This window comes from Ascaphus truei, chromosome 19 (genome assembly GCF_040206685.1).
Source record: "Ascaphus truei isolate aAscTru1 chromosome 19, aAscTru1.hap1, whole genome shotgun sequence".
NCBI classification, from domain to species: domain Eukaryota; kingdom Metazoa; phylum Chordata; class Amphibia; order Anura; family Ascaphidae; genus Ascaphus; species Ascaphus truei.
The window spans coordinates 20,583,717-20,606,696 of NC_134501.1; the positions used below are offsets into that span (position 1 = coordinate 20,583,717).

A 22,980-nucleotide genomic window follows, 5' to 3' on the forward strand; every position below is an offset into this window, starting at 1 on the left:
TTTTTTTAATTGAAATAAAGGAATGGATTCTGTGCTAAAATATAACTTTCAGAAACAATGACCAGAAGTTCCAGTTTTTTTTTTAGTAAGCGATGGAAATTTCCTGTGGTGCAATTGCCCCGAGTTATGATATTTATTTTATTTATTTATAAAAATGTTTTACCAGGAGGTAAATACATTGAGAGTTACTTCTCGTTTTCAAGTATGTCCTGGGCATTTTATACCAGGACCCCGTCAAATAATATATCCCAGTGTCCCTTTCAATATGGTGAGAAGTGGGGTAGCACACAGTTAACAATGATTTCTGAGAATGGAAGTTACTGCGCTGTTACCTCTCTCACCATATTAAAACAAGCCTGCGGAGACCAGTTGCCACCATTGCATTCGTACTGCGCTTAGAATAAGCGAAACCTGGTGAAAAAGAAATAAGTGCCTCAGTGCAATCTCATTCTATATTTAATTTAAAACCAAAATGATATAGAAATGTTGCAATCTCTCCCTAAAATGCCAGTTTGTTCAGTTGCCGCTGCAATCGTACAGTTAGGGGCTGCTAACCTCTGTTTTTCCTTCCTGTTTTTGCACTGAGCTGCACACAGCCAGCCAGATGTGACCTTTTCCTTAGAGGTGAGGTTCATGCGTGCGCAGAATCAATTCCTTATTTCACAGCACCCCCTGCATGTTGCAAATGATTGCTACTCTTATATTACCATATGCACATTGCTCTGCAGTATAAATACACGCAGGTCCCATACAGTGAGTCACCACGTCCAAAATAAAGTGCAAACAGAGAAAGCGGTCCTTTTATTTTTGCTTGTTATATCTCAGAGATGGCACACTAATATACAAGGCAGTAATTGGACAATAAGTCTGGCACAGAAAAGATCAGATTGAATGCCAATTAAGTAAAGTTTACGCCAAAACGTCACCCGTGATAAAAAATAATTAGACAATTACCGTCCATCTATCTCTCTAATTGCATCTCTAACTCCTTGTGCTTTCACTGCAAGGAAGTCCACCTGGGCATCGGGGGTTGCCTATGTAGGGGACGCCAGACTGGTGTAATTCAGAAATTATTCAATATATTGCAGTCAACTCTGACATTGTAGGGGTAACAATCCAGTGGAGACCCCAAAGCCTGGGAGATAAAGACACTGGAATCATTAACACAATAGTAGCAGATGGAGAGGAATTTCCGACAATTGACTGTTATAGACAATTTGGAGGGGAAGACTGAGTGACCATGAGCCACCATATCTTTCTCATACCTATATCTTATACCCAGGGGTGCTCAACTCCAGTCCCCCTCCCCGCCAGGTTTTCAGGATATCACAGCTTCAGCACAGGTAGCTCAGTCAGAGGCTCAGTCGAAGTCTTCCACTGAGCCTCTGATTGAGCTACCTGTGCGGAAACTAGGATATCCTGAAAATCTGACCTGTTGGGAGGGGGCTTGAGGAGTGGAGTTGAGCCCCCCTTTGGTAAGGTGTCATCTGCAGTGCTGACTTTACAACACATCTAGGGGCATTGGAAAAGGTTAATCAAATGTGAGTAGAGCTGACTGTGCTTGGATGGAACACAATCCTTATAAAGCCGGTCATTCTCAGTAACCTATTTTCAAAATGTTTTGGGTTCAAAGGAAAAATAAATGCATAGGTTTTACATTTAAAAATAACTGTGCATAAGACTCTTCTTTTAAGCTCTGCAAAGTACTTTGTTCACTGTTAGCACTAATAACATGGCAGATACTATACATCTCATATACACCGACCTTGGCCCCTTGCAGACACACCTACCAGAACACTCTCCTACTGGCTCTGTAGCTTCTTCCTACCTACCATTTCGATTGTAAGCTCTTCGGGGCAGGGACTCCTTTTCCCAATGAAACTTTTATGTCTTATGTCTGCGTATTCCCATTCTGTGTTATATTATTATGTCACGTGTATTACTGCTGTGACGCGCTGCGTACATAGATGGCGCTATATAAGCTATACATGCATACAACCATAAATAATAATCAATCTGATGTCACCTCTGGTGCCAAAAATAAATACCACTGACTGCTGCACTGCTCATGTACACAGAATGAACCAGTACCTGCTTTATACAGCCAATGCCTGACTGTGTTTGATGAAGCCTCCTTAAAGGGCTGTTTGTATTCTTCATGCACTACATTTAGGGGTGGCCCACTCCAGGCCTCAAGGGCTGCCAACAGGTCAAGTTTTAAGGATATCCCTGCTTCAGCACAGGTGGCTCAATCATTGACAGCCACCTGTTTTGAAGCAGAGATATCCTTAAAACCTGACCTGTTGGTGGACCTTGAGGACAGGAGTGGGCCACCCCTGCACCCCCTCCCCGGGGATCACAATGGATGATACAGGGTGCTCTTATACCACTGATGGCTCATGGCAGCCTTAAGCCCTGTCTCTTGGTATAAGGGCGCTGTGAGAACCCCAGGCCTGTCACACAGGTTCCTTGTGCAATCATGGCAGGGTCGGGTTATATTCCTGAACCTGAACAAGCTGGGGTCGAAACTGCACATTTTATACAATTGGGGACAGCGACAGCGCAGCATTCTGAAATTGGGGTGAAACAAAATGGGTCACCTGAGGTACCAGCTCATTTGGAGACTTGTAGCGTGAATGTAAACGTGTGAGATGTAATATCAGCCCATTGTTAGGTGGATTCTCACCAGAGGATTAACATATTATATCATGTGATATACAGTAGACTGTTTTTCTTCAGTTATAAACATCCATATTTTAGCATTACTGGTTCACTTTCCATGTGTTTGTTTAACACAGAGGCGCTCAATTCTTCAGGATATCCCTGCTTCAGCATACAATCGGTGGGGAAGACTGAGTCTCTGATTGAGCCACCTGTGCTGAAGCTGGGATATCCTCAAAACCTGACCTGTTGGGGGGCTTGAGGACTGGAGTTGGGCACCCCTTGTGTAAGGGCTCCCTCCCTGCCCCCTAGCCTCATATCACTTAGCTACTGATCTTACCTACAGTTTGTACTTTGCATGAACCCTGCAGTTCTCTGCACTGTCTCTTTCAATCTACTGTATTTGGATGCTGAGCCTACTCCCCTGCAGTATAACCTATATCCAGATCACTCTGCACCAAGGACCTGCTTAGTATATCACTGCATGCTTCAGAGATCCATCCGCTTCACTGCTGGAAATAGAGGCGTTGTAGTACAGCACAGAAAGGGTTAAGATGTCAAAGACAGAGAGCTGAAAATAAAAACAAAAAACCCTTCAATACTGTCTGGGGTTAAATACACAAGTATCTAATGTATCTGTAACATCAGAGTATGAAGGAGGCTTGCTACGATGATCGTAGAGGTATCAGTACCGTGTTAGCCGAGCTTCAAAAATCAAAAAATAAATAGATGATACCGTTCTGTGGCTAACGAAATGCTTTTATTTGTGCGAGCTTTCGAGATACACTGATCTCTTCTTCCGGCGATGTTACACTGATCTCTTCTTCCGGCGATGTGTGTGTGTGTATATACACTGTGTATGTATATGTATATATGGTGGGCGAGTGTCAGTTACCTGGTGAAAGGCCTGGTGGGTGTCAGTGACAGGTTACAAGCTGGGCAGGGCTTTCAGTGATAGGCTGGACAGTTGTCTTTGAAATTCCGGGTGTCAGTGACCCTGTGACAGGCTGGGCGAGTGTTAGTGACCCAGTTACAGGCATGGCGGGTGTCAGTGACACGGTGGCAGGTGCAGGTGGCAGTGGGGACCAGGGCGTCAGTGACCCGGTGACAGGCTGGGCGGGTATCAGTGACCCGGTGAAAGGCTGGGTGGGTGTTAGTGGGGGCCCGTGTGTCAGTGACACAGTGACAGGCTGGGCGGGTGTCAGTGACCCGGTCACAGGCTGGGCGGGTATCAGTGACCCGGTGACAGGCTGGGTGGGTGTCAGCGACCCGGTGACAGGCTGGGCGGGTGTCAGTGACCCGGTGACAGGCTGAGCTGGTGTCAGTGACCCGGTGACAGGCTGGGCGGGTGTCAGTGACCCGGTGACAGGCTGGGCGGGTGTCTGCGACCCAGTGACAGGCTTTGCAGGTGTCAGTGGGGACCCTGGTGTCAGTGTCCCGGTGACAGGCTGGGCGGGTGTCAGTGTCCCGGTGACAGGCTGGGCGGGTGTCATTGGGTGCACCGGTGTCTGTGACCCGGTGACAGGCTGGGCGGGTGTCTGTGGGGGCCGGGCTCAGGTGGGAGGGGTGTAGTTGCGGACACGGCCGGGTGGGAGTGAATCCAGGCCCTGCTGCGGCTCCCGCAGTGTGAGGCGCATTAGGCCGCAGAAAGGCCTCGGCCTCGCGTGACCGCGCTGCCCAGGGATGGGGCCTTTGCTGCTCGCTCTCCGGGGCGGCCGCATCGGGCCTGCGAGCTGCTGGCGCTCAGTTCTCAGGTCGGGAGCAGTGAGGGGGCGGAGGAGCAGCGGGTCCCCCGGCGGGGAGAGGAGGGACCGCCTAATGCAGGTGCGGACACCGGGGGGGAGAGCCGGGGACACACCGGGGGGCAGCGCCAGGGACACACCGGGGGAGCGGGGAGGGGAGAGCCCGGGACACACTGGGGAGCATGGACGCTGGGCCTGGAGAGAACCAGGGAAGGGAGCAGGGGACAGTCAGGGGTGACAGGATCACATGAGAGGACAGGGGCTACCTCAAGGGACAACAAGGTACAGAAGACGGGGACAAGTGACAGGGGCCACCCCGTGGGAGAAACGTACAAGTGACAGGGACCACCCCGTGGGACAGAAACGTACAAGTGACAGGGACCACCCCGTGGGACAGAAACGTACAAGTGACAGGGACCACCCCGTGGGACAGAAACATACAAGTGACAGGGGCCACCCCGTGGGACAGAAACGTACAAGTGACAGGAGCCACCCCGTGGGACAGAAACGTACAAGTGACAGGAGACATGCCAGGTGACAGGGGCCACCCCATGGGATAGAAACGTACAAGTGACAGGGGCCACCCCGTGGGACAGAAACGTACAAGTGACTGGGGCCATGCCAGGTGACAGGAGCCACCCCGTGGGACAGAAACGTACAAGTGACAGGGGCCACCACGTGGGACAGAAACGTGCAAGTGACAGGAGCCATGCCAGGTGACAGGAGCCACCCCGTGAGACAGAAACGTACAAGTGACAGGGGCCACCCCGTGGGACAGAAACGTACAAGTGACAGGGGCCACCCCGGGGGACAGAAACGTGCAAGTGACAGGGGCCATCACGTGGGACAGAAACGTGCAAGTGACAGGAGCCATGCCAGGTGACAGGAGCCACCCCGTGGGACAGAAACGTACAAGTGACAGGGGCCATCCCGGGGGACAGAAACGTGCAAGTGACAGGGGCCACCCCGTGGGACAGAAACGTACAAGTGAGGGTGGCCATACTAGGTGACAGGGGCCACCCCGTGGGACAGAAACGTACAAGTGACAGGGGCCACCCCGTGGGACAGAAACGTACAAGTGACAGGGGCCACCCCGTGGGACAGAAATGTACAAGTGAGGGTGGCCATGCCAGGTGACAGGGGCCACCCCATGGGACAGCAAGGTACAGAAGATGGTGACACGTGACAGGGGCCACCTCGGGACAGCAAGGTACAGAAGATGTCCACAGGTGACAGGGTCACATGGGGGACAGGACCCGGGGATTTTAGGCACCTTTAACCTGAGGGATCGATTCCCGATTCCACATAAAGGGTAAAGGAAGTGTCACATAGCACGTGCGTGACAGTCATTGGAAGATTATATATCGCAGTGCTCTGCATCTCTCCCCTGCAAACCCCCCCCCCCCCAAATGCGCTGCGGTCTCAATCTCTCCTCGCCGTTTCCTCGCTTATTTTGAATGTTTCCATGTTGTTTGCTGCAGAATTTGTTTTCTCGGAACCTCTGCCCCACGTTTCACGGAGTGAGGGGATTCCTAATAAAGGAACATCTGACTCGGGACCCTGTGAGCATCTGGAGGCTGCTAGGTTAATACGTTCTCATTCATTTCTTTTTTGTTACTTGACAACGCAACTCTGTGTCTCTCTCTCTCTCTCTCTCTCTCTCTCTCTCTCTCTCTCTCTCTCTCTCTGTCTGTCTGTCTGTCTCGTGGACGTCCGTCTGCCCAGCGCAGTTATCACCATTTTTCTTTTCTGCAGGCGGGTTTAATTATTTTAGTACCTCCGACTCGCAGAGGAAAGGAAATCAGAATGAAGAGTCCAAAGGGAAGACCCCAGAGGAGGACGAAGGTACAGACATGAGGGGACAGTGTGACGTACATAGTGTTGGAGTCTTGGACTGCAGGTGTTGCGTTACCCTGGAGTGCATATGGTCTATGCACATACACCCACCTGAGATATGGATTGGGGTCACAGCTGGTCTCTCACATTACCGCTTTTGCATATGCCTGCGCTGTTTACCGGTTTTAAATATTGTGCGTAATTCATCACAGCGAATGATCCAAATTAGCGTTTAACCAACACATTTCAGCCAGGCATTTCATATGTAGTATTGTCTATCTTTCTGTATATTTTAAATACAAGGATACCCACTCTACATATGAAAGTAAAGGGAATAGAACATTTTGACCCTCATAGATATCACTCTTCAGGTCAGGGGTTCTCAACTGCAGTCCTTAAGACCGTCCCCAACAGGTCATGTTTTCAGGATATCCCTGCTTCAGCACAGGTGGCTCAGTCTGGGGTAGTGGTTAGTCTTCGACTGAGCCACCTGTGCTGAAGCAGGCTCTTCGACTGAAGCAGGGATATCCTTAAAACCTGACCTGTTAGGGGGTCTTGAGAACTGGAGTTGCGGACACCTGCTTTAGGTAATAATTAATTCTGTGCTTTGGGTCCCAGTATCACCCTGTGCCGTGCCTGTGTGCCTGTGCTCTGTGCCTGCGCTCCGTGCCTGCGCTCTGTGCCTGTGTGCCTGCGCTCCGTGCCTGTGTTCTGTGACGTGCCTGTGTGCCTGTGCTCTGTGCCTGTGTGCCTGTGCTCTGTGCCTGTGCTCTGTGCCTGTGCTCCGTGCCTGTGCTCCGTGCCTGTGCTCTGTGCCTGCGCTCCGTGCCTGTGCTCTGTGCCGTGCCTGCGCTCCGTGCCTGTGCTCTGTGCCGTGCCTGTGTGCCTGTGCTCTGTGCCTGTGTGCCTGTGTGCCTGTGTGCCTGTGTGCCTGTGCTCTGTGCCGTGCCTGCGCTCCGTGCCTGTGTGCCTGTGCTCTGTGCTCTGTGCCGTGCCTGCGCTCCGTGCCTGTGCTCTGTGCCGTGCCTGTGCTCTGTGCCGTGCCTGCGCTCTGTGCCGTGCCTGCGCTCCGTGCCTGTGCTCTGTGTTCTGTGCCGTGCCTGTGTGCCTGCGCTCCGTGCCTGTGTGCCTGTGTGCCTGTGCTCTGTGCCTGTGCTCTGTGCCGTGCCTGCGCTCCGGGCCTGTGCTCTGTGCCGTGCCTGTGTGCCTGTGTGCCTGTGTGCCTGTGCTCTGTGCCGTGCCTGCGCTCCGTGCCTGTATGCCTGTGCTCTGTGCCTGTGGGCCTGTGTGCCTGTGTGCCTGTGTGCCTGTGTGCCTGTGTGCCTGTGTGCCTGTGCTCTGTGCTCTGTGCCGTGCCTGCGCTCCGTGCCTGTGTGCCTGTGCTCTGTGCCGTGCCTGTGTGCCTGTGCTCTGTGCCGTGCCTGCGCTCCGTGCCTGTGCTCTGTGCCGTGCCTGTGCTCTGTGCCTGTGTGCCTGTGTGCCTGTGTGCCTGTGTGCCTGTGCTGTGTGCCTGTGTGCCTGTGCTCTGTGCCGTGCCTGCGCTCCGTGCCTGTGTGCCTGTGCTCTGTGCCGTGCCTGTGCTCTGTGCCGTGCCTGCGCTCCGTGCCTGTGCTCTGTGCCGTGCCTGTGTGCCTGTGCTCTGTGCCGTGCCTGCGCTCCGTGCCTGTGCTCTGTGTTCTGTGCCGTGCCTGTGTGCCTGCGCTCCGTGCCTGTGTGCCTGTGTGCCTGTGCTCTGTGCCGTGCCTGCGCTCCGGGCCTGTGCTCTGTGCCGTGCCTGTGTGCCTGTGTGCCTGTGTGCCTGTGTGCCTGTGTGCCTGTGCTCTGTGCTCTGTGCCGTGCCTGCGCTCCGTGCCTGTGTGCCTGTGCTCTGTGCTCTGTGCCGTGCCTGCGCTCCGTGCCTGTGTGCCTGTGCTCTGTGCTCTGTGCCGTGCCTGCGCTCCGTGCCTGTGCTCTGTGCCGTGCCTGCGCTCCGTGCCTGTGCTCTTTGTTCTGTGCCGTGCCTGTGTGCCTGCGCTCCGTGCCTGTGTGCCTGTGTACCTGTGCTCTGTGCCGTGCCTGCGCTCTGTGCCGTGCCTGCGCTCCAGGCCTGTGCTCTGTGCCTGTGTGCCTGTGTGCCTGTGTGCCTGTGTGCCTGTGCTCTGTAACGTGCCTGCGCTCCGTGCCTGTGTGCCTGTGCTCTGTAACGTGCCTGCGCTCCGTGCCTGTGTGCCTGTGCTCTGTAACGTGCCTGCGCTCCGTGCCTGTGTGCCTGTGCTCTGTAACGTGCCTGCGCTCCGTGCCTGTGTGCCTGTGCTCTGTAACGTGCCTGTGCCTGCGCTCCGTGCCTGTGCTCTGTAACGTGCCTGTGCCTGCGCTCTGTGCCTGTGCTCTGTAACGTGCCTGTGCCTGCGCTCCGTGCCTGTGTGCCTGTGCTCTGTAACGTGCCTGTGCTCTGTAACGTGCCTGTGTCTGTGACGTGCCTGTGCTCTGTAACGTGCCTGTGTCTGTGACGTGCCTGTGCTCTGTGCCTGTGCTCTGTGCCTGTGCTCTGTAACGTGCCTGTGTCTGTGACGTGCCTGTGCTCTGTAACGTGCCTGTGTCTGTGACGTGCCTGTGCTCTGTGCCTGTGCTCTGTGCCTGTGCTCTGTAACGTGCCTGTGCTCTGTAACGTGCCTGTGTCTGTGACGTGCCTGTGTCTGTGACGTGCCTGTGTCTGTGACGTGCCTGTGTGCATGCACTCTGTGCCGCGCATGCTGCGTACTCCATGGTGACAGTTCTGTTCTGACCATTTATTACTTGTCTATACCAGACGAGAAGAAGCGCCGTGAGCGTGAGGATCAGATGTACCGCGAGCGACTGCGCACTCTCTTTATCATCGCCGTGGTGATGAGTCTGCTCAACTCCCTGAGCAGCAGCGGCGGAAACATCTCCTGGAATGACTTTGTCAGCGAGATGCTGGCCAAGGGCGAGGTGATGCGGGTGCAGGTGGTACCCGAGAGCGACATCGTGGAAATCTACCTGCACCCCGGGGCTGTGGTGTTCGGACGGCCTGTGAGTCTCGGCATCGCCTTCTCTTTTAACAAATATTTAATGATGTGGCCAATGATTTGTACAGTTCTCTTTTTATGACGTTGCTCTCTGGAAATATTTGGTGAGGCCTTATCAATGCTCATTATCTCTTCCTCAGTTCTGTGAATACTGATCTTGATGCTACTTATTTGAACGTCTCTAAAGTTATTTGTTAAGATGCCACACACCAGGGGTTCTCAACCCCAGTCCTCAGGACCCCCCCAAACAGGTCAGGTTTTCGGGATATCCCTGCTTCAGCACAGGTGGCTCAATCAGTGGCTCAGTCGACTGGTTGAGCCACCTGTGCTGAAGCAGGAATATCATTAAAACCTGACCTGTTTAGTGGCCATACACCCCAGCACTGTACAATGCACTGTTCTGTATAATGGAATACCCAACTTTTAGTGCCTCCCTGCCCCACAGACATTTTGGTGACTGACACCCAGATGTAGCGTGTATAACATCATAAGGAGCTGGCAGAGGGAGTCTAAGAAGGGTCACCCATGTCATAACCACATAAAGCAGTTCTGTAATGTTGTGTGTTGGCCGGCGCCCCCTGTAACGCTGTGCTGCTCCCCCTTGTAATTCTGCGCTGCTCCCACCTGTAACGCTGCTCTGCTCCCCCCCTGTAACGCTGCTCTGCTCCCCCCCCTGTAACGCTGATCTGCTCCCCCCCCCTGTAACACTGCTCTGCTCCCCCCCTGTAACGCTGCTCTGCTCCCCCCCGTAACGCTGCTCTGCTCCCCACCCGTAACGCTGCTCTGCTCCCCACCTGTAACGCTGCTCTGCTCCCCCCGTAACGCTGCTCTGCTCCCCACCTGTAACGCTGCTCTGCTCCCCCCCGTAACGCTGCTCTGCTCCCCCCCCTGTAACGCTGCTCTGCTCCCCACCTGTAACGCTGCTCTGCTCCCCCCCTGTAACGCTGCTCTGCTCCCCCCCGTAACGCTGCTCTGCTCCCCACCTGTAACGCCCTGCTCCCCCCCGTAACGCTGCTCTGCTCGCCACCCGTAACGCTGCTCTGCTCCCCACCTGTAACGCTGCTCTGCTCCCCCCCCTGTAACGCTGCTCTGCTCCCCACCTGTAACGCTGCTCTGCTCCCCCCCCTGTAACGCTGCTCTGCTCCCCACCCGTAACGCTGCTCTGCTCCCCCCCCTGTAACGCTGCTCTGCTCCCCCACCTGTAACGCTGCTCTGCTCCCCCCCCTGTAACGCTGCTCTGCTCCCCACCCGTAACGCTGCTCTGCTCCCCCCCCTGTAACGCTGCTCTGCTCCCCACCCGTAACGCTGCTCTGCTTGCCACCCGTAACGCTGCTCTGCTCCCCACCTGTAACGCTGCTCTGCTCCCCACCTGTAACGCTGCTCTGCTCCCCCCCGTAACGCTGCTCTGCTCCCCACCCGTAACGCTGCTCTGCTCCCCACCCGTAACGCTGCTCTGCTCCCCACCCGTAACGCTGCTCTGCTCCCCCCCCTGTAACGCTGCTCTGCTCCCCACCCGTAACGCTGCTCTGCTTGCCACCCGTAACGCTGCTCTGCTCCCCACCTGTAACGCTGCTCTGCTCCCCCCCCTGTAACGCTGCTCTGCTCCCCCCGTAACGCTGCTCTGCTCCCCCCCCTGTAACGCTGCTCCCCACCCGTAACGCTGCTCTGCTTGCCACCCGTAACGCTGCTCTGCTCCCCACCTGTAACGCTGCTCTGCTCCCCACCTGTAACGCTGCTCTGCTCCCCACCTGTAACGCTGCTCTGCTCCCCCCCGTAACGCTGCTCTGCTCCCCACCCGTAACGCTGCTCTGCTCCCCACCTGTAACGCTTCTCTGCTCCCCACCTGTAACGCTGCTCTGCTCCCCCCCCTGTAACGCTGCTCTGCTCCCCCCCCTGTAACGCTGCTCTGCTCCCCCCCTGTAACGCTGCTCTGCTCCCCCCCCCCGTAACGCTGCTCTGCTCCCCTCCCCCCCGTAACGCTGTGTCTATGCAGCAGAGGTGTGCGCGGGAGTGACGTCACCCGTGTAAAGCGGGAGCGTTTTGTGGACAAGGTAGACGCGCCATGGGAGGCGTGTCTGTGACATCACGGAGCTGGTTCGTCCTCATTGGGTGAACCGCTCACGTGACCTGCCCGTCGCGCCCGTCGCGTTTGAACCGATTCCTCGCGCCCCCTCCTGCTGTCGCCCGCACGGTCTATGGGCGCGATCCATGCCTTAAGGCAATGGGATCGCGCCGCGCACCGACGCCTCCGTGCGGTCTTCGCCGACGTCCATGCTAACGCTGCTCTGCTCCCCCCCACAGCGCCTCGCCCTCATGTATAGGATGCAGGTGGCCAACATAGACAAGTTTGAGGAGAAGCTTCGAGCGGCGGAGGAGGAGCTCAAGATCCACGTGAAGGATCGTATCCCCGTCTCCTACAAACGCACCGGCTTCTTCGGAAAGTATGAAACTCGTGCTCCCAAACCCACTGAAACATGTTTACCATCACTTTCCCATCTTTCCACTCACTCCCCTGGACACCCTGCAGCAGTTTCCTGCTGGAATATTAATGCCGTGTACCGTTGTCACATAGTTACATAGTAGATGAGGTTGAAAAAAGACGGATGTCCATCAAGTTCAACCTAAGCTAAATTTAGACAACAGATGCTTCTCTATTTGCATATACTGTATATTGATCCAGAGGAAGGCAAACACAAAACCCCAGTAACACTTTATCCAATGATCTCTCATAAAGGGAAAAATAAATTCCTTCCCTACTCTAAATATTGGCAATCGGATTACTCCTTGGTTAAACGTCCTTCCCATGTTTACTTATTTGATATATCCCTGTATACCTTTCCTTTCTAAAAAAGATGTCCAACCTTTTTTGAACATATCTATTGTATCTGCCATCACAGTCTCCATGGGTAATGAATCCCACATTGTAACTGCCCTTGCTGTAAAGATCCCTTTCCTTTGTTGCTGGTGAAATCTCCTTTCCCCCAACCTTAAGGGATGACCCCGTGCTGTTAGTACTGCCCTTGGGATGAACAGTTCTTTAATGTCACTATCATGATTTTGTATAAACTGCTTTCTAACTCCTCCCTGACAAGTGTCTTCCGTGAGCTACGATCAAAGCCAAGTGTGTTGTAGGCGCCACTATGTTTGTTGAAATAGACTCCGAGGCCCAAACGTAAAACGCCCTTTTACACGTTTGGAATAAACATCAAAGACGGACGATAAACTTTTTCCAGTTCTAATCCTTTCTCTCTCTCTCTCTCCGCAGTGCCCTTTATGCCTTGGGGATGGCAGCAGTGGGCGTGGGCATCCTGTGGTATATTTTCCGACTGGCCGGGATGGCAGGACGACAAGGGGGGTTCAGCGCCTTTGTGAGTTATCGGGTACCACATGGCCCTAGCACAGGTGGTTCTTAGCCATCCAAGGTTGGAGTTTCCCAAACCTTCCCCTTGTTCCCCGGGCAGTAGAATCCGTGCACACAATCTCCTTTTAATGGGATATTGCATGTTTCGTTGTCATTTTTTTTAATACCTTTTAGAGGACCAACATTTATAGATGAAGAGTTCTAAGGCTCTGTACACGTGAAGAAGAGACCTGTGAGGTTTGGGAAAGCTCTGTACACGTGAAGAAGAGACCTGTGAGGTTTGGGAAGCTCTGTATACGTGAAGCAGAGATCTGTGAGGTTTGGGAAGCTCTGTACACGTGAAGAAGAGACCTGTGAGGTTTGGGAAGCTCTGTATACGTGAAGAAGAGACTTGTGTGTTTTTTAAAGCTGTGCACATGTGAAGAAGAGACCTGTGAGGGTTGGAAAGCTTTGTACTTTGGAAATTAATCTAGAAGACATCTTAATGTTGATCCCCTAAAAGTTATCACAACGAATGTAGATTGGGGCACCCCAATAAGATCAATAAGATTGTAATGATCTTGGTTCATTAAGCAAATGAACAGTTAAGGAATTGCTCTGGGCGCCCGCCACTGGATTTAATCTTAAATAAATGCAATAAGCGTCAGTTACTAGAAAAGGCATGTGGCCTGAGCCCCCTGCATGCGACCTGATCACCCCCCACTCCCCCTGCATGGGATCCGATCCCCCCCCGCCTCCTACCCCTTCGCATGCGAGCTGAGCCGCCCTCCCCCGCATGCATTGCATAGTAGCACATACGGCACGGGCATCTGCCTGTCGCTCACGCTGCTTCCTCCTCTTCCTCCTCTCGCTACAGAACCAGCTAAAGATGGCTCGTTTCACCATCGTGGACGGCAAGTCCGGGAAAGGAATCAGCTTCAAGGATGTTGCTGGTATGCACGAGGCCAAGATGGAAGTGAAGGAGTTTGTTGATTATCTGAAGGTGAATTCTGAGACAGTCTGGGACAAAGCTGGGTATGTTTTGTCTTCCGAGGTGTGCCAGGCATCCCGTCAATTCTGTGGGAACCTCTCCAACCGGCGAGAGATCAGAGAGTTATTTGTCAGTCTCCCAACTGCAAACCGGGGCAAAGAATATCCGCGCCCAAATATCCGCCTTCTTTATTTTATTACATAGTTGGGAATAAAGGGGGTCTCCGCATTTTAATTTCTGCTCTTGGGGACTAAATACTTACCGGGGAAGATGCCGTCAGTAAGATCCATACCAGGGGAAACAAAATGGCGTTTAGATCTGCAATGTTGCACTGCCAAGAGGAGGCTGCGATGGATCCATCCATGCATCCATCAACAGTGACCATAACATGGTCTCATTTGAAATAAATTATCAAAAAATGGATTTCTTGGGTTGCACAAAGACCTTAAACTTTAGTAAGGCAGATTTTAATAAACTGAGGTCTAATCTAGTAGTAATACAATGGGATGATGTTTTTGCTGGGAAAAATGTAGAAGATAAATGGACAGTCTTTAAAACATTGTTAGAAAAGCACACTTATCAGTGTATACCCTTGGGTAATAAGTATAAAAGAAATAAGTCAAAACCAATGTGGCTAAATAAACAGGTAGGGGAGGAAATGGACAAGAAGAGGAAGGCGTTTAGATTCTTTAAGTCAGAAGGGACGGAGACATCAAATCAGAATTATAAGGAATGTAACAAAAATTGCAAAAGGGCAATCAAATTAGCAAAAATGGATAATGAAAAAAGGATTGCAATAGAAAGTAAGGTCAACCCTAAAAAGTTCTTTAAGTACCTTAATAACAAAAAAATGAGAAAACAAAATATAGGACCCTTTCAGTGTGAGATGGGTAGGCAGATTATTGGAGATAAGGAAAAAGCTGAGGTATTAAACAAATTCTTTGCCTCTGTGTTTACCACGGAAGAATCAAGTTCAATAGTAGTGCCGCAGGAGGAAGCCACAACCTCCATATTAATGAACAATTGGTTAACTGAGGAAGAAGTTCATAAGCGACTTGAAAAAATTAAAGTAAATAAGGCACCTGGCCCCGATGGCATACATCCAAGAGTTCTCAAGGAGTTAAGCTCAGTAATAGCAAAACCATTATATTTAATATTCAAGGACTCCATTTCCACAGGCTCAGTACCACAAGATTGGCGTAAAGCAGATGTGGTGCCTATATTTAAAAAGGGAGCTAGATCACAACCGGGAAATTACAGACCTGTAAGCCTGACTTCAATAGTAGGTAAACTAATTGAAGGTTTAATACGGGATAATATTCAGGAATACCTAATGGGAAAACAAAATTATTAGTAATAGTCAGCATGGATTTATGAAGGATAGATCATGCCAAACTAACCTTATTTGTTTCTTTGAGGAGGTAATTAGGAATTTAGACCAGGGTAATGCAGTTGATGTGGTCTACTTAGATTTTGCAAAGACTTTTGATACGGTTTCACACAAGAGGTTGGTGTACAAAATAAAGATAATTGGACTCAGTAATAATATATGCACCTGGATTGAAAACTGGTTAAAGGACACACAACAGGGTTTTCATAAATGGAACTTTTTCAGGTTGGGCTAAAGTCGTGAGTGGAGTACCTCAGGGATCGGTACTGGGACCCCTGCTTTTTAACTTGTTTATTAATGACCTTGAGGTTGGGATCGAGAGCAAAGTCTCCATCTTTGCTGATACTAAATTGTGTAAGGTAATAGAATCAGAGCAGGATGTATTTTCTCTTCAGAAGGACTTGGAGAGACTGGAAACGTGGGCAGGTAAATGGCAAATGAGGTTTAATAAAGATAAATGTAAGGTTATGCATTTGGGATGCAAGAATAAAAAGGCGACTTACAAATTAAATGGAGATATATTGGGGGAATCCTTGATGGAGAAGGATTTAGGAGTGCTTGTAGACTGCAGGCTTAGCAATAGTGCCCAATGTCATGCAGTAGCTGCATAGACAAACAAGATCTTATCTTGCATCAAACGGGCAATGGATGGAAGGGAAGTAAACATAATTATGCCCCTTTACAAAGCACTAGTATGACCACACCTGGAATATGGAGTACAATTTTGGGCACCAATCCTAAGAAAAGACATTATGGAACTAGAGAGAGTGCAGAGAAGAGCCACCAAATTAATAAAGAGGATGGACATTCTAACTTATGAGGAGAGGCTAGCTAAATTAGATTTATTTACATTAGAAAAGAGGCGTCTAAGAGGGGATATGATAACTATTTACAAATATATTCGGGGACTATACAAGCAGCTTTCAAAAGAACTATTCATCCCACGGGCAGTACTAAGTACTCTGGACCATCCCCTAAGGTTGGAGGAAATAAATTTGGGAGAGCGGTCAATGGTTGAGACAGGCTCACTAGAAGGTCACCTGCAAAAAGCGAAATTGTATATTCTTTACTCCCTACAGGAATTCACGAAATATTCGAGTGTCTTCTAATCAGTGTCGGCAATAGTTCAGTGGAAAGGGCGAATAGTAGGGGGGAGAGGGGGCACCCCTGCCTCGTACTGTTTGCTATCTGTGTCTGCTCGGATAGGACCCCAGAAACCCGCTCCCTGGCTGACGGTGATTTGTAGAGCCTTTGGACCACTTGCATGCCCCCCATCCCCCTTGAGAAACCCATATGTCTCATAACAGAGAACAAGTAATTCCAGTCAAGCCTGTTAAAAGCCTTTTCGGCATCTAGGGAGAGCAGCATAGCAACACAGGGTTTTAAACAATCAGGAAGCGCCACATTCCCGGGTAAGTATCTGTAATAGAGTTCAGCGTCGGAGACCCCCTGATTCCCAGGCCACGATCGTCCTACTGCTTTAATTCGGACACACATTGTGTCCTGGTTTTTTTTTTTTGTGTGTGTGTTTTTAACCCCAGAGTTATGGCGGCTGCATATTTAACGTGGTGTTAAAGTTTGTACAAGAATGACATCATGCGATATTCGCTAAGCAAAGAATGTGTTAATCGTGCTGCAGGATGCGTAGCAGCAGAGGAGAAGGGCCGCATGGACCTAATTCCATGTAAATGTAATGTGGCCATACGATAGCGGCGTGTTGTGCGGACAAGATGGCCTTTGTGAGGGCTCGGCTGAACCGCTGCCACTTTATGGCCACAATACATGAAGTCCGTGGCGCTCTCCTCTTCTTTTGCGCACCTTGATAACTCTTGGGCTAAGGGGGTAGGGTGACCCTTTGAGTGGAAGCAACGGCTGCTGCAATATCAAGATGGGTTTATGTGAGGGGAAGGCAACTCCAGTCCAAGACGGAGCCACTGATTGAGCCCCCTGTGCTGAAGCAGGGATATCCTGAAATCCTGACCTGTTGGTTGCCCTTACGGACTGGAGTTGCCCACCCCTGGTGTATATGGAGGGCCCAGGAGAGCATGACCTGGCTTCACCTAATCCTGTTTCACTCCAGTACGTCAATTTAGGTGCAACTGAGATAACGACATTTTTTCCCAATCTCCCGAGGGATAAATAACCAGCCCAACGTATCCCAAAGTGTGTCACAAAGATCGTTAGCGCAAAAAAAAGATAAGGACAGTGAACTGTACTTTATTATCTTTTTTTGCACTCAACGAACTTTGTGACAAACTGCTATTTTAGGATCAAGGGAAGATCCTTTTCCGGCTGAGCAGCATCATGGATTTGGGCCAGTATAATAGCATTCTTTTGGTTTGTCCTATTTATTTACATGTTGTAATTCCTTTCGTTCAAGTCATTGGGAATACTTCCAATTTACTTATTTATATTTAAAGAGAGCGCCCCAGTTTTCTTTATATTTACTCACCGTAACCCAAAGGCAGATGTTGGATTGATACCCCCTGCTCTGGGCCTTTGTCCTTCTCCCACTGAGAGACAGAACCTGTAGGTGTACGCTCACACACACACACTCACACACTCACACACTCTCACTCACACACACACTCACACACTCTCTCACACACACACAGTCTCTCACACACTCACACACACACACTCACACACTCACACTCACACACTCTCTCTCACACACACTCAATCTCTCACACTCACACACTCTCTCTCACACACACACAGTCTCTCACACTCACACACACACAGTCTCTCACACTCACACACTCACACACACACACACCCTGCCGCTTATTCTGACACTGCTGCCTGCACCTTCTCAACAATCTGTTTCCTGTTGTCACTGCAGAGCCCGGAGCGCTACCTGCAGCTGGGGGCCAAAGTACCCAAAGGGGCCCTGCTCCTCGGACCGCCGGGCTGCGGGAAGACGCTGCTGGCGAAGGCTGTAGCCACGGAGGCTCAGGTTCCCTTCCTGGCAATGGCCGGCTCCGAGTTTGTGGAAGTGATCGGAGGTACTGCCTGGGCCTGGTTCCCTGCAAAGCCAGTCTGGTGTTACACGGATGTCATTATGCTGCTTTGCAAACTTATTTTGGTTTGTGACGGTTCAGAGTATGCGATTTCTTTGCAAGCTACGCTGGCAGGGAAGGGGTTACTCTCCGAATAGTGGGATTGTCCATCTTAATAGGGTTTGCGGTACGATTCCCCACCTGGGTCCTGGAGAGATGTAGGTCTTTGCAGGTTGGGTTTATCATGGGTCCATTTGAGGGTTCTTCCTGAGTAACCTTTTACAGGGCTGAAATCGCACGTTCCCTTTTCAGAGCTCACTCTATTTTATGGGGAGCCCCCGGGATTTGGTGTACATTATTATATCTTTCTGGCCCATCAAACGTAATAGAAAAGTCATTATTTAATCATATTCAACCTGTGTTTTTGTACCTGGCACACAGCGCTGTACATAGATTTGTGCGGGCGCTATCATTCCCCTACAATCTCATTTTGGTTTCCAGAGGGAAAAAGGGGATTTGTTTTATCTGTTACAAGGGGAGGCGATACTGGGGTTCGAAGCAGGTTTTCCCACTTCAAAGACAGCCACACATGTCCTTGGAAGGCCTAGATTCCCCGGTCTCACTTTCCGCTTTTTGTGATAAACCAGATTGTAGCCAGTACTGTATTCCGGTGCGACAATATGTCTCTCTCCATGTAACGGAGATCCGCAGATTTGTCGGCCTCAGCCTGCAGTGTTCTGACGACTGGGAATATCACCGACTCTCTCTTCCTCTCTGCGCTCTCAGGTCTTGGGGCGGCCCGCGTGCGCAGTCTCTTCAAGGAGGCGCGCGCCCGGGCTCCCTGCATCGTTTACATCGACGAGATCGACGCGGTGGGGAAGAAACGATCCACCAACATGTCAGCGTTTTCCAACACGGAGGAGGAGCAGACGCTCAATCAGCTGCTGGTGGAAATGGACGGTGAGGGGAACCACTTACCTGCCCCCCATCGCTAAACCACTTACCTGCCCCCTATCGCTGAATGACTTACCTGCCCCCTATTGCTGAACGACTTGCCTGCCCCCTATTTATTTATAAAATGTTTTATCAGGAAGTAATACATTGAGAGTTACCTAAGTGAACAGGGTATACATTATATACAAGACATTGCATGCACAGTTAGAGATAATATACATTATAGGCGTATGTAACAGTTGCAGACCAGATTAAAATGTGAGACAGCTTTAGTTTTGAAAGAACTTATACTGGTGGCGGCTGTGAGAGTCTCCGGTAGTCTGTTCCAGTTTTGGGGTGCACGGTAAGAGGAGGAGCGGACGGATAATTTGCTGAACCTTGGGACCATGAACAGTCTTTTGGAGTCTGATCTCAGGTGATAGATGCTGCATGTGGTAGGGGTGAGGAGCTTGTTCAGATAGATGAGTAGCTTGCCCAGAAAGTATTTGAAGGCAAGATAGGAGAGATGAACTTTGCGCCTAGACTCAAGTGATGGCCAATCTAGTTCTTTGAGCATTTCGCAGTGATGTGTGTTATAGTTGCATTGGAGAACAAAACGGCATATTGAATTGTAGAGGGTGTCAAGTTTGCTAAGGTGGGTTTGGGGTGCCGAGCCGTATACTATGTCCCCATAGTCGATGATTGGCATTAGCATCTGCTGTGCAATGCGCTTTCTGACCAGCAGAATTATGGAGGATTTGTTCCTGTAAAGTACCCCTAGTTTGGCATAGGTTTTGGATGTCTGGGTATCAATGTGCATCCCGAATGTTAAGTGGGAGTCAAACCGTATGCCCAAGTATTTAAAACTAGTAACAGGAGTTAGGGTGGTGTTGGCGTTTGTTCTGATCTGGAGTTCAATCATTGGAAGCTTTAAAAATGTAGCCTTCGTCCCAAATACCATTGTTACAGTCTTGTCAGTGTTTAAAAACAGTTTTCAAGTCTCAAAGTCAGATTGAAGTGTGTGTTCAAGGTTGGAGAGGCTATGGCTGTGTGAATATAAGATTGTGTCATACGCATACATGTGTATTAAAGCTTCCTTACAAGCTGTGGGAAGATCATTGATGAACACTGAGAAGAGTAGGGGCCCCAGAACAGAGCCTTGCGGGACACCACAGGTGATATCCAGGGGTTTGGAGTTAGAGCCCGAGATGGACACATGTTGGGATCTACCTGATAGGTAGGACTGAAATCAGTTTAAAGCATGCTTCCCTATTCCAGAGCTCTGGAGTTTGTTAAGCAGGATAGCATGATCAACTGTATCAAAAGCCTTTGCAAAATCTAGGAATACTGCACCAGTGAGTTGTCCCCGTTCCATTCCACTCTGGATCTCATTGCTAACTGTTAGCAGGGTGGTTACTGTGGAGTGATTGGGGTGAGAGCCAGATTGGAATTGGCTAGGGAAATTTGTCTTGGTATAGTAATCGCTTACTTGGAGTCTCATTGTAATCACACTTACTCTGCACATGGCTCAGTGATCAAGGCGATGTAACCAGGAGAGGTGCCTGCCTCCGATCAAGAGATTCTAACATTGCTGAACAGGAGGACAAAGTGTGTGTGTGTGTGTGTGTGTGTGTGTCTACACACACACACACACACACACACACACACACACACACACACACACACACACACACACACACACACACACACACACGTGTATATGTATATATCTCTATTTATATATCTCTATATATATTTCTCCTAGCTCCAATCTCCCCACCGTTTCTGTGACCCCACTCTTAACTCCGGTGGTGTAAAGACTAAACCTCTACCCACTCCACACAATTTTTTATCTTTCACCTCTACAGACCTAGCACAGAATCCTAGCACTCGCCCCCCCCCCCCCCCACTCTGCTATTGGTTGTGAAACCTCACACCCTGTTGGATCCACGGGCCTTTCTTTCATATTTAGGATTTAGCCTTATTTCTATCCCAAGCATTTTCCAATTCCCTTACTGTATTGCCCTCCACCACCTCTGCTGGGAGGCTATTCCATGAATCTACCACCCTTTCCATGAAGAAATCCTTCCTGGCATTCACCTTAGCTGCCACCTTCCGGTGTTGGAGAACGGCCTCTTGTTTCAGCGCTTCTCTTTCTCTGTAATATGCTTCCCTCCTGTACTTTGTTGAAACCCTTGATGTATTTGAAGTACATTGGAGGGCTTTGCTTGCCTGTCATTGCTGCGATCTCTGCACAGGTTAGAAGCCGGGATTAACCTCATTAACTTCAGCTTTCGGGGACCCCCTGCTTCCCGGGATACTTGCCTTGGAAGGGGGCGCCGGTAGCAGCTCCGGATGGGCTAGTTGGGGTTGCCGAAACGGCGGTTCAAATGTCCCGCGTCACACAGGCCAATAGGAAGCCGTGACATCATCCCTTGCGGCTTCCTATTGGCCCACGTGACGCAGAACATTAAAGCTGCAAAGAGATACCGGCACCCCCTACGGAGGTAAGTATCTCTGGATGCAGGGGGTCCCCAGAGCTGAAATTAACGCGGTTCAGCACCGGAGACCCCCTGCTTCAAACCTATTAAAAAGTTTTTTTTTTTTTTTTTTTAAATACAAAGCGTCGTCAGCTCTGCTGCTTCAATAATAATATCATTATTATTATTATTATTATTAAGTTCTGTTTCTGTAATGAAGAAAAATGTCTGTCTGTAAGAGCATAGAAGCACCACTATCATTATACTTAGGCCTCGTTCAGGGTGCCAGAGGCAGGAGTCGGAGGGCGGGCGTTCGCGAGGGCGGGCGGCAGTCTGCTGGGCGATGTGTGCACATCCTCCCAGCAGACTTTTTCAGGAGTTGAGGAGGCGGGGAGGGGGAGGGGAGGGGGCGGGGCTACAGACCTGAGGTTAGGGATCCAAGTTGCAGTCATAAAATCATTCTCAAGAATGATTTGATTGGCTGCCGAGGTCCCAGTGACGCTGCTGCAGCTTCAAAAACGACTTGGTTTGTTTATTGAAACTGTAGCCAGCGTCAACTCCGGGCTTCGGAGACAGGGCAGCTGCCACCCTGACAACCAGTATTCAGTTTGAATACATTGTGTCCCACGGCAGCTCGCACGGCAGCACGCCCTCCCTCCGAAGCCTGCACCCTGAACGAGGCCTAAGCCCCCCGTTCCAGTTCTGGCAGAGAGCTCATTCCTACTCCCAGGCAGGCAGTTTTCCCTCTGACCTCTGCACTCTGACCTCTCATGCAGGGATGGGCACCACAGACCATGTGATCGTGCTGGCCTCCACCAACCGGGCCGACATTCTGGACAATGCGCTGATGCGGCCAGGCAGGCTGGACAGGCATATTTTTATCGACTTCCCCACGCTACAGGTGAGGACATATGTTTGCAGGAGGTCGCACGAAGGTCGGTGTGTGGCGTCGGGCCGACGCAGAGGTTAAGCACCGCCGTGTCCTGTACACAGCCGGGGTGCAAAGCGTTTCCCCTGACTCGCGTTTCGCGGCCGTCTCGGTTACAGGAGCGGCGGGAGATCTACGAGCAGCACCTGAAGATTCTGAAGCTGACGCAGCCCGGAAGCTTCTACTCGCAGCGGCTGGCTGAGCTCACGCCGGGATTCAGCGGTACGAGCGGAGACGCCGTCAGTGTGGTTTTGTTTGTTTGTTTGTTGTTAGTATTTTTAACCTGTGGTTCCCGACCATCAGAGTGTTTCACACGTTCACAGAGCAAGAAGCTAACGAAATAAATACATTCGTTATTGGAAAATAATGGGGAAATGGTAGATTGTATTGTATTGTATTTATATAGCGCTATAAATGTACATAGCGCCTCAAGATGAAGATAAATGATCAGAGAGCCGCATACCCCACGAGGGGGAGGGGGGGGGGGGTTGAGAATCACTACTGCTCACTGTATAATCAGGCCATGGTAGGAAACCATGTACAGATCACCGCACATATGTAACTCCATCCTGAGCTTGTCACAAACCGCTTTATACAACCTGGTTTGTTGTACAAACACTAGGGCAGGGGGGCTCGACTCCAGTCCTCAAA

The 22,980-nt window shown here is 50.8% G+C and overlaps 1 protein-coding gene across 1 annotated transcript in view; it reads left to right on the forward strand.

Moving 5' to 3' along the window:
* Positions 1-3,970: 3,970 nt before the first annotated feature.
* Positions 3,971-22,980, forward strand: part of SPG7 (SPG7 matrix AAA peptidase subunit, paraplegin) — a 30,827-nt gene continuing 11,817 nt past the window's right edge. Inside the window, exons 1-11 of the mRNA XM_075576811.1 lie at positions 3,971-4,485; positions 5,885-5,987; positions 6,159-6,248; positions 9,028-9,269; positions 11,567-11,706; positions 12,531-12,633; positions 13,483-13,608; positions 17,832-17,994; positions 18,775-18,948; positions 22,178-22,302; positions 22,449-22,551. Coding sequence (XP_075432926.1) covers positions 4,345-4,485; positions 5,885-5,987; positions 6,159-6,248; positions 9,028-9,269; positions 11,567-11,706; positions 12,531-12,633; positions 13,483-13,608; positions 17,832-17,994; positions 18,775-18,948; positions 22,178-22,302; positions 22,449-22,551 — 1,510 coding nt within the window. The 5' untranslated portion in view covers positions 3,971-4,344. The remainder of the gene's footprint in view (positions 4,486-5,884; positions 5,988-6,158; positions 6,249-9,027; positions 9,270-11,566; positions 11,707-12,530; positions 12,634-13,482; positions 13,609-17,831; positions 17,995-18,774; positions 18,949-22,177; positions 22,303-22,448; positions 22,552-22,980) is intronic.